Genomic DNA, 11,711 nt, shown 5'->3' with positions numbered 1-11,711 from the left:
CTGTAATACACGATTGCAATGGGAATGTCAGATGATATGGTAATATGCAGATCACTGTGTGCATTATAACATATTATTACAGTTCTCCATACACCACACTGGAGCTGCAGGGATCCAGGCTGCAGAGATCCCCCTCTCCGTGCACGTGCCGTACCGGCTGTTCTTGCCTCCAGCTCGGCTCCTGCCTCACACAGAACGGGTCAGGCAGATAGATAACCACACAACGCTGCACACTTTTACACGTTTGCAAAATATATCATATGGACACCTGAATTACTTATATACGCATTTGCAGAAAGTGTCCTGCAGGGTTTGACTCTGTCCAAGTCTTTCCGTGAAATTCTCCCTTAGAATCCAGTCGCCCTGATCAACCAGACTCGCCCCTCTTCTGTTATGCTTTTAGATTATCCGCACCGCAGACGTAATCTAATTCAAGCCGTACAGAGCTCCAAGAGTCATCATGGCACACCTACACTAATAATAATAATAATAATAATAATAATAATAATAATAATAATAATAATAATAATAATAATAATAGTAGTAGTAACATGCTAGTTTTTGTTGATGCGTTAGTAGCTGTGTGTAGTGTAGGGCGTTTTATTTAAATTCTCCACATTCTTCGCAGGGAGACGCGCTATTGGCCACAGCGCGCCTCCTTCAGTGTGATGAGATCAGACAGCAGTAGAGGAGTCGTTTGAGAAGCAGACGCGCTCACTGCTAACTCTAACCCCCGATGCATTGTATAGCTTTAGATCTGCATGGGCATCAGCGTGAGGACAACTGCAGTGCCGAGCGTGTAAAACGAGAGGTTTAGAAAGAGGACAGCGGGTCTTATCGCAAGCTCGGGATTGTAGAGATAAGGAAGAGGAGAAACGAAGCATCACGTCTCTACTTCAAGTGTTCCGACACATCTCTATCCCGACACATTGCCTTTCTCTATTTAATACCCCGACACATTGCCTTTCTATTTAACGCAAGCTTTCACACGCATTTTGCGGAAGGCGTATCTTGAGTTCCGTTTGTTTCAATTGATGTCATTGTTTTAATAAGACATGCCTCTTCAGTGACACTTCTCTGCACTGTCTTTGAATCGTTTTTTAGGGTTTGTGTGTAGCACTGCCTGGCATTTTCTACATTCCTTTTTTATAATTTCCGGAAGTGGGCTTACACTGTAAAATGCACATGATCTGAACTTGCAGAAACGCAGAGGAACGTTTTTCTTTACCGCTGGGTCACTATTGTTGTTGATCGTGGTTTGATGCATGGCCAGCGCTCGCTGCTGTCTGAATTGATGAGTGCGTCGCTTATCCAGTGACCGGAGCTTGGACAATACACACACACATCTAGCAACACGTCTACACGTAGATTTACACTGCACATAGCTTCTGTTATACATTGTTTTTGCTGACTGCGAGGAATTTAAAAGTAATCCAAGGAATATGCTGCTAAAGGAGTATAGAATCTGTATGCCACTGACAGTGGAAGAGGTAAGTCGAAAGTATATTCTTATTACTATTATTATTAGTAGTAGTAGTAGTAGTAGTAGTAGTATGTGTTTAATGGAATGGTGTGTGTATATATATATATATTTACGCATTTAATGGTAAGCAGATATGAGTTTATTTTTACGTTTAAATACTGAACTGGGTTTCCAGCGCTCAGATAACTGTGATAATAGCGATATCAATTTAACACATTGACTGTAGGTTACATAAATAAACCTTCCAAACTTGCATACATTTTTCAGTTTTGGTGTTTTAAAAAAACAAATGTGTTTAACATTACTGTATGTTATTCTTGCTGTACAAGTGCTACCTTTTTTAATATATTATTCGAATTTGTTCGAGTTCATGTTTACTCGTGGTGTTTCACCTCTCATATTTAATACGCATATGTGATATTCAGAGTATCACATATGCGTATTAAATATGAGAGGTGAAACAGAGTATGGCAGAGTATGGCAGGTCATATTGACTATGACCGCGGAGAGCATGTTCATTCGGGGTTAGTCAAGGAATTGTCGTTTTTTTTCCTGTTAGTACCGTTGTACGTTATAAATGGTTTCTCTTTGTTTGCGCTGTCAAGTACACGGATATGTCAATGCAGAGTGTACATTCTACCGTGGACCGCCAGGTGGCGCTGTGGAAACTTCCTCGTAAATAGCGCACTAGCGTTTGTTTTGACGATTTATCAGAAGGTAAGACAAGGGATGCACAGCGCTGTACAAACTTGTGGAAGTAAGAGATCCACACGCTTACAAAGTTGTTGTTTTTATGGAATGAATGCATTTTTTGTCCAATAGTGAAGCATACCCTCTATTCACACAAGTTCAAATCTGAACCAAAAATGGCTGTATTTTATAAAAAAAAAGGCTGCTAAGTTGTGTCGTTTTTATTTAAATTGAAGCAGTGGTTACATGCATGTGTCAATGCACATTAGGTACTAGCATGTGTTATACTTTGAGCTCTTATGGAATTTGTATTTTCAGCTGGAGGTTGTAGTCCTGTAATGTTTCACTGTAAAATATACTATTGCTGTTTGTGTGTTGCACCAACTATTGTGTCTTTCATGAGAGTTCCTCCCAAACACTGTTAAGTTCTCTCTATGTAACTGCGTACCGAAGGATTCCTGCAAGAGAAACAGAGAATTACGGGAAAGCCACCCTTGCACTTCCTTCTGGGGTTGAGGCTGTCTTGCAATGTGAAATGCAGGCTGGTTATGAAGACACATTTATCACACTTCTGATGTGAATAAAACACACACACACACACACATACATATATATATATACACACACACACACTTAAAGGTGCCAGATGTCCTCAGGCAATACCTGTTTTTCATAAAAGAAAGGAAACAGCAATTACACCCTGTGCCTTTGTGAAGTGAATTGAATTTTCATTGTTAAGTTCTTCAATACTGTATATGTTGGGCCAGATTCACTACAGTGCAGCAGTTTGGTTTAATGGTGATAACCCAGCACTGGGCTGATGGCTTAACTCTTTCTGTGTGCAGTGCACAGTATAGAGAATGAAATCTCCCACGTGTATATATATATATATATATATATATATATATATATATATATATATATATATATATATATATATATATATATATAAGGAGACCCCCAGTAATACTGTGCATTGCAGCTGTGTAGCGTACTTCATCGCCAGACTTGTTCTCATCTTTTCACTGGAGCCATTAGAGATCAATAGAGAACACTGCCATTTCATTTTTCTCAGCCAGAAAGATCAATGGCCGTTTACTGTTTCAAATGAGAAATCGCTGAATCAGCCGCAGCCTGTTAAGAGGACAGGGAATCAGACATGAAATGCTGTCCTCAGTGTTGAAGGAGGAAGTCTATAATCACACCAGCACCAGCAGAGCCAGCACTGAAAGCACGGTCCGCTTCAGACACCAGTCACATATACTTAGGACAAGGGTCTGTTTACCTATGACAGATCTCTCTGCCCTTATCAAAGTTTGCCATGGTGACTTTGCAGTTTTCCCATGGTTATACAATGCAGTTACCATAGTTTACCTTGGTTTGCCATGTTTTGGAATATGCTTTACCATACCTCTTTTGCACTATAGTAAAAACGTGTAGAAGTGTGCCTGTATCTGTCATATTATTCTGTGTTTGTATCTTGCACATACAGTGGGTAGCTGGTGTCACAAACACTGTAAAAATCCATTGAGGATTAAACGGGTCATTGATAAATCCTTTGTGTTGCTGCTGGATCAGCTGTTTAAAACTGTTTAAATCCTTTGTGTTGCTGCTGGGTGAACTAAAACAAAACACAGAGCGTTAAACTTCACACAACCATGCAGAATAGGATGGGGCTTATTTCACAGCATCTAGTTGATAGCTGGTGTGAGTAGGGAGTTTCACCAGCTTGTAAGATGGTTTCTTTTCTCTTATTTCACAGCATCTAGTTGATAGCTGGTGTGAGTAGGGAGTTTCACCAGCTTGTAAGATGGTTTCTTTCCTCTTATTTCACAGCATCTAGTTGATAGCTGGTGTGAGTAGGGAGTTTCACCAGCTCGTAAGATGGTTTCTTTCCTTTTCTGTTGTTATAGTGCTGGTATGTGCAGAATGCTCTTGGCCTGTGCTTCTTCCATGACTGAACAGCGTTCTGAGAACACTTCCCCAGCGCTGTGTTTGGACAGGATCTCAACTCGTTACAGCTCAGACTTGCCTATTCAGTCATGAGCTCATGGGCCTGCCCTGCCCTCCTCAGCAATGACATCCAAGGTCAAGGTTGCGGTTATGCAAGTCCCTGGCTGTCTCTCAGTCAGGGTTGCTGGAGGCAATGGCATACAGAGGTTTGTGATGAGAGTGCAGTGTGAAGTACGACGGGGGACGTGCATGGTAGAGAGCATTCCATTTCTGTATCGGAGTGTGTCGGGTGCTGTGGTGCAGCGTGTGTGTGTGTGTGAGTGTGTGTACTGCATGTCTGTTTGTGGAGGAGCTGGTTTGTGGTTTTTGGTGCTTGGGAAGGCAGAGCGCTTTCTTGCACACCACAGGAACCTCTTGTAGACGGCTCCGTGGCAGCTTTCCACAGCTGAGCTTCCTGTTTAGAGAAGCCAGTTTCTCTTTAATGGGTTCAAGGGAGGGAGTAAGACAGAAAAGGTTCTCAAACTGAATGCCTTGTAGCTTTGGGCACATCATGCATGAAGCTCTAAACGAATGATGGGTAACAAGATTATTAAGAGTAAGTGCCGATGACAAGGGTTTAATAATTTAGTGCTAGGAGGAAAACAGCAGTGAACCACTTTAAATAAATCCACACACAGGGCATTGCTTATGTAGCTGAGGGAGTGGCTGCTCTATATTATTTTGCTAAGATGATTCTCAAGGTCATTAAATTGCAGGCACTGTGCATGATGATTTTAGAACAAAACATCTAAGAAAATCCAAGTAAGGGCTTTCGAAATGATTTCATTTCATGATAATACAGTCAAACCCTTGCAACAGGAATCATTTACAAAAAACACTTGAACAGCTGCCAGGGGAGCAGCGAGTAGGAGCACCACCCTGCAAAACCGCAACACCTTGGATATTTCAGGAATTCTGTAGTTCTAGCACACCTGGTTTAGTTTTTCTCTCAAGTGGAAGCGTGTATCGTAAAACACTCTGGGGCGAAATAAAGGCTTTATATCAGGTGTTGGGATTGCAGTCAAGCATCATTTGAAATGGAGTCTTTGCTGGCAGCCATACACGTCGAAAGCCTAAAATCTGATTTGAAAAAAAAAGAAGAAAAATCCATTTGACTCGTATTTCTTGCCATACGCAGCAATAACCAGGGATTACAGCCCGCTTTGACGTAATAGCAATCTGTAACCCCGGCTAATTCCTGACCTGGAGAGGGTTTTAATTGTGTAAACACTGGAATATAATATTTCTTTTTGGAATTACAGTTTTTTTGGGTTTTTTTTTCCAAACACGCACGTCAAAAGCAATGCTTTTGTTTGCGTCAGTGGTTGCGTCAGTGGACTGGAAGCAGCTGAGGCTCGCAGTCACACTGCCTGGGAGCTGAGTCTGTCAAATTAGATTCCTGATTGGGTCAGTTTAGTGGCGGAGATGTAGCGATGTGGGCCTCCATCGCCCGACAGGGATCATTCTACCAACAGCCATTTCATTTGCAGTCCTGAGCAGAGCTAAAGGTTGTGCAGATAGATTGCCAGTCTGGCAGGATCCCAGTTCAATCCCTGAGCGCTGGAACCAGAGAAACCAGGGTTTCTGACCACGAGGGCCCGGCTTTTTATTCTAACTAATAGAATAAAGAATTGAAAGCTTGACATGCATGGCACTTAGGTACAGCACAAGCCACAGAGTTCAGGAAAAGAAAGCACACAGTGTCCCAGCACAAACTGGCTGGATGATTCCTTAATAAAAGTTTCAACACAGCCTGGCTTGAGCCCTTAAAATATACTGTCTGATTGCAGGATCTCCTCTAGAACAGGTTTTCTATTGAAACCCACGCTCCTGCAGTAACGTACTGTACAAATGGAGCCCAGCAAAGTCTGCTCCTTTTGTCCCAATCAACTACCTCCCTGACTCCAGCCCTCCACTCCTCCACCTCTTCAACACTTTGATCACGGGATGAGAGACTCTCGCCACCCCACCCAGGTGGGACCACTGGGCCAAACTATTATATTTTACTGTACGCAGAGATTGCTCCTGCATGGTTGAAATGTAAGCAGCTGATATAAGTGGTATTGAGGCTACATTTAAGTGCAACGTCACAATGGAGGCATGATTGCCTTCTGGATAATTAAACCATTCTTGTGCCTGGCTGTTTCATGACTGTGTGTCTCACAACATGAACTCGTTGCCTGGTTTCAGGAGGATTCTCTATTGATCTGTTTAGCAGGATGCGTTTCGATTTTGCAGAATGCTACAGATTGCTGTGTGCCAGAGAGGCTGTGTGCATATGTTTTATTATGTTGTATTAAAATCGTGAGAATACGTGGCTGAAGGGAGAAGATCTTCATTCATTCCTGTGCTGTTTTGCCATTGCTGGCAGACGGCCACAACAGCAGGGGTCAGTGACAGAGCTGAAATATTATCTTCCTTTGCCGTTTGTATTAGAACATTTTAATCCACTGTACATTTTTTACAAAATAATCTCCATTTAGAGATATTGGTGCACTGGGACGATGCATTAATCGGCCTTCAAATGATTCAATTTTGAACAAGCCCACAAGTGACTAGATTCTGAAAGATGTTTTAGTCATTATTATTATTAGAAACCCCAATTAAAACTCTCACAACTAAGAACCCCCCCCCCCCCCAAACTGCATGTCCAGTTTGATCATTTTATTGGGCACTTCAAACTCTCTCTCTCTCTCTCTCTCTCTCTCTCTCTCTCTCTCTCTCTGATGCAGTCAGTTCTTCAGTTCCCTCCAAAGCAATTAGCTTTGTGTATGCCTAATCTCAACCAGCAATCAAGAGGCTTGTAGAAAAGCGTATTAGGAAGGGATATCAATTAATGAGGCGGCCAGCTGCTTGTTAATGCAATCTGAGAAATCCCCTCTAACCCCTCATATTGTTGAGACTCAATTTAATATTCCCAGTCTGCAGAGACACAGTTAGTGGCAGTAATGTGATCAGAACGAGTGAGCTCTGCTGAATGGTGCAGAAAGGGCTCTTCATTTCTGCAGTCCTGGTTTGCATCCCTTTCAAAGCAATCCAATTCAGAGTTCCAGTGGCATGGATTGTCTGACCTCACACATATGGGAGTGCTGTTTCTCATTGGGATCAAGTGGCTGTATTACGCTTTGTATTACCCTTTAATCTAGACTGGGTGCTGCCCTCAGTTACAGTGCAGTGCTGTGAATGTTTTGGTGAGCCTCACTGTACCAGAGCCCTGCTCCTCGCTGTCTGAATCGGACTCACTCGTGTATTTCAGCAGCATGGTCTGCAGTGTGAAACTGTCACAGCCGTCGACTGCCAGTCTCTATAACAGGTCATTGGTTTGAATGGGAGGTCTGATCGAAAATAAAAAAAAAGCTCTTTAATTTGTCAAGTATGTTTGCGTCCACTTATCACTCAGCAAATATTGAACAAGCTAGAAAGAGCTTAGGGCTATGTGCTGGCACTCCAGCGAGCCATTGCTGTGCAGAGTGGGCTTGAAAAGGGCAGTGTCATAATGTATGGGTAGTGCAGCTCATAACCTCATACTGCTGTAGGTAGAGGCAGCGGGCTCACATCAGACACTGAAAATAAAAATAGCACGACTGAACTCATGGCAGGATCAGAGATCTAAATATCAAGGAGCTTGTGCCAGTACCCCAGGTTTTAAAAACGTTGCTGTGGCTGTGATCTAATGATATGGTTTCAAACATTTCTTCATGGCTGGGTTAGGAGACGGTGAAAGACTCAAGATGATCTCTTTTCCAGCAAGTTGATAAGCAACGTTTTACATTATAGATATATAAGCTGAGGCTATGTGCCATTGTTTCACAGGCAAAGAGCTTCACTTTACAGCCTGAAACGACCTCCCTCAACCTCAACCTCAACCTCATATGTCTGCAGAATGAGAAAAGGCCTGATACATATTTATGCAGGAAAGCTTTTAAGCTGTTCTTTTTTATTATTATTATAATTTGTAATAAAGGAGCTAGACAATTAATTAATGTAGAGTTTAGGAAGTTCAGAAACATTATTCATTTCAGTCAGAAACATTGCTGAAAAGTCCAGGGATAATTGGAGCGAGCCCCCTGGTCTCCTGTTTCTTCTGTTCCCCTGGGCTGCTTCTCTGCTAATGAGATCCGCTGTCACTTCCTCCCGGAGAGGTTCCCACCATGCGTTCGCTACAGGGCTTCAGTTCTGGGTGATCAGCACTTTTCTGTTCCTCAACTGTTGCCTGATAGCAGTTGAGAGAGTGGCTTGCTGACTCAGAACCACCGTCGGGATGACATTCAGCTGGGCAGACTCTAACGAGCGTGAGGCTGAACCGCACTTGCAGCTTCTCGATTGCATCGTCCTGTAAAAGGTGAAGTGCTGTGCTCAGAATCCAGAATGCATGTGGCTGAACAGTAGTGTGTGGGAATGTAGACTCATGCATGCACACGTACAGTATCCATTATAGGCCTTTCTGTCACATTATAAAGTCCTTATTATACATGACTTATCTTGCCTTAACTACATGTGTAATAATAATAACGCTATTGCTGGAGTCTGTGAACAGTCTGCTGTTGGCTATAGCATCCTGTGACCAGACCACGTCAGGCCAGGAAGTAGACAGACAGGACTTGTGAGTGAAATGTGAATGCGCAGCCTGCGTGTTTTAATAAATGAACAAAGAAACAGGTTGAACAAAACAAAAAAACACTGATACATAAAACAAAAAGGCATGCTGGCCAAAGCAAAAAGACAAACAAACAAATGGGACGAACACTAAATAAACAAGCTATGTCTGCACGAGTAGCAGTTGTTATTATTGTCTTTCTATCTCCTCTCTCTCCCGCACCTCCTCGCTGTACACCCAACCCAGAGTGAGTGAACCGTGCATCTATATATACAGCTGTGCTGGGATTCAATTGCTAATTAATTAATTATTCACTTGAATCCCAGCACGTGAACTCATTTGTGCAATCCCCATGCCTAAATGCAAATATACAGTTTAAATCACTTGTGCTACATAACCCAATTTATACCTCGTGCCCCACTATATCCACACCAACAATAACACACCACATACAACAAGAAACACAAACATACGCACAGGGGCGGGGCACCCTGCCACACAGCCTTTATCACGTTTATAGATGCATAACTAATCATTTATAACAGAGCCTTATTACCGACACACCAAAAACAGCCTGAGCCTCAAGTTCTTTAAAAGGTTCTTCTCTTAAACCCAGTGTTTAACCCTGCTGCTGAATCAACTATTGTTATTTTAATAATGGACTGATTCTCAACACATGGATGTATACTCTATAACCCTTAAGGCAATGATTGTAAAGCTAGGTTTTTTTTTCCGGTACAGCTCTAAAACACTCAACACGTCTCAGGATTCAATTTATAATTTTAGCTGGCATCTTGTTTCCTTTCTGAACCACACAAAGAAAATGGATTTTTTTCACTGGGGCGTTCAAAATTCACACTGCAGTTCAGTTTGTGTTTTTCTTCCCACACATTTAACAGCCATTGCTTTAGAGCACAGTAGTGTTTAGGGGCTGTTGTGCCGAACTGTCTGATCTAAATGAGCACCTTGCCTGACACGGGACCTGTCTGCATAAATGATCATTAACTCTAGTTCTATCAAAGAGGCTTTGCTGCATGACTGCGAGCCTCACAGCCACTCTGAGGGGATAATTAGCAGGACTGTGGCTCTTGACACATTAGGTTTGCAACATCGTGGGGGCTCTGGAGTGGCGCACCCGGTAAAGGTGCTCCGCGTGGAGTGCAGGATGCGCCCTATAGCCTGGACGTCCCCAGTTCGACTCCAGGCTATTCCACTGCCGACCGTGGACGGGAGTTCCCAGGGTGCGGCGCACAATTGGCAGCTCAGCAAGCATTTTGAAAAAGCTGAGATAGCCAACTATACAATAATAATTAGTAACAAGAATATGGTTATCACAATGGGAACAGGTAGATACCTGCATTTTTAACTGCAGTCATTTCAAAGCTCACTAATCAAGAGATTCTATCTGCCCGACCTCCAGAAAACAACCAGAACTTAGCTGGCACTGCCATGCTGGAGTCAGATCTGTGTATGCCCCTTCATGCTGGCGAATGGCCAGCGCTGGCAGAGAATGAAGAACCTGGCTGCAGTGCAGCATGCGCAGGGGAGTTTGCAGATGGTTGACAGCTGTGTTGTTTTTGCATGGCTCTGGATAGATAACTATAGCGGCTGCATTTCCACTTCCCCAAGCCCTGGAAATCACCTCTTAATAAGCTTGGCTGCCCTAGCCAGTGGACACGGAGCTTTAGTGAAGTCAGAGGTGTGAAGATCTCATATGTAATAGGATTTTTGTTTACCATGCAAGCACATCCATTATCTGTGAAAACTGGATCAATTAACAAAACTAATGAGTGATGCCCACGCTTTGGAATTAGTGTCACAGGGGTTCATGCATTAGGATTGTTTAATATGGAGGAACACTGGCCTGTGGTATTGCAGCACATTTCAGTAATGCACTAGATTGGAGAATTTCCTAGTAATTCCCCTTTGACAGGAGTGAGTTGCGCACTTTACTTTTTTAAAACTTCATTTATTCTCCAGTCCCAGTCATCACTCCTCCAGCATAGCCTGAACAGTAGCTAGTCATTATTCCTGTTTTCATTTACGAATGAGAGCAGCCTTAAGAATCGCCAGGGCATGGAGAGCTGCAGACATGATAGTGTAATTTCAGAACTGCTATAACCAATATTGATCTAAAGAGAGAGTATATCAAAAGAAGGACATTGTTTGCAGAATCCTTTAAGGATAGCTTTATTCCGCGTTCTGAAAAGCAGCAATTTACTCCAAGGTACTTTCTCCAAGAAAATTACTGGTAACCAGAAAGAAAATATATATAAAAGCTCACATTGACATCTACAAATTAGAAAATACAATGACCTAGGAGCTGTCCCTCTACCCAATTACTGTTGAACCCGAGCTTGTGTTTGCTACTTTTAGCACCATGACCCATCATCCTAATTCCTATGGTTGTGGGAGTTGGGGTGTCTTCTCCTCTCACTTCAGGGAATAAAAAGGAATTCGCAGTGTAGCAGGTGCAGCAGTCGTGCTGATGTGAGCTGCAAGAACATGGAGGCTGTGTGGTCCAGTGGTTAAAGAAAAGGGTTTGTACAGGAGATCCCTGGTGGTTCAAATCCCGGCTCACTCACTGACTCACTCTGTGACCCTGAGCAAGTCACTTAACCGTGTGCTCCGTCTTTTGGGTGTGACGTTGTTGTAAGTGACTCTGATGCGTAGTTCACACGCCCTGGTTTCTGTAAGTCGCCTCGGATAAAGGCGTCTGCTAAAATAAACAAATAATAATAACATTTATTTGGAAAGATTCTCCTCCAGTTTTGGTTTGTTTGTTTGTTTCAGTCTGCAAATGGATTACCCCCCCTGTAAAGAGTGTGGGTATTTATGTGACTGTTAAATTTGCTTGGTAGCTAAAAGACCCACAGGAAGACATCAAACATCTCAAGGGTTAATAATCCAGGCTTTAAAACCCATGTTCTTGTCTCTGATAACCATGAC

General features: G+C 42.7%; 1 protein-coding gene across 1 annotated transcript in view; it reads left to right on the top strand.

The window, feature by feature from the left end:
- Positions 1–679: 679 nt before the first annotated feature.
- The window catches only part of LOC117424640 (cytoplasmic phosphatidylinositol transfer protein 1-like), a 49,221-nt gene continuing 38,189 nt past the window's right edge, over positions 680–11,711 (top strand). The window contains exon 1 of the mRNA XM_034041220.3: positions 680–1,490. Coding sequence (XP_033897111.3) covers positions 1,443–1,490 — 48 coding nt within the window. The 5' untranslated portion in view covers positions 680–1,442. The remainder of the gene's footprint in view (positions 1,491–11,711) is intronic.

This window comes from Acipenser ruthenus, chromosome 19 (assembly GCF_902713425.1).
Source record: "Acipenser ruthenus chromosome 19, fAciRut3.2 maternal haplotype, whole genome shotgun sequence".
NCBI classification, from domain to species: Eukaryota; Metazoa; Chordata; class Actinopteri; order Acipenseriformes; family Acipenseridae; genus Acipenser; species Acipenser ruthenus.
Note: the sequence above shows the minus strand (reverse complement) of the source record. Positions and strands in the feature narration are given on the sequence as shown.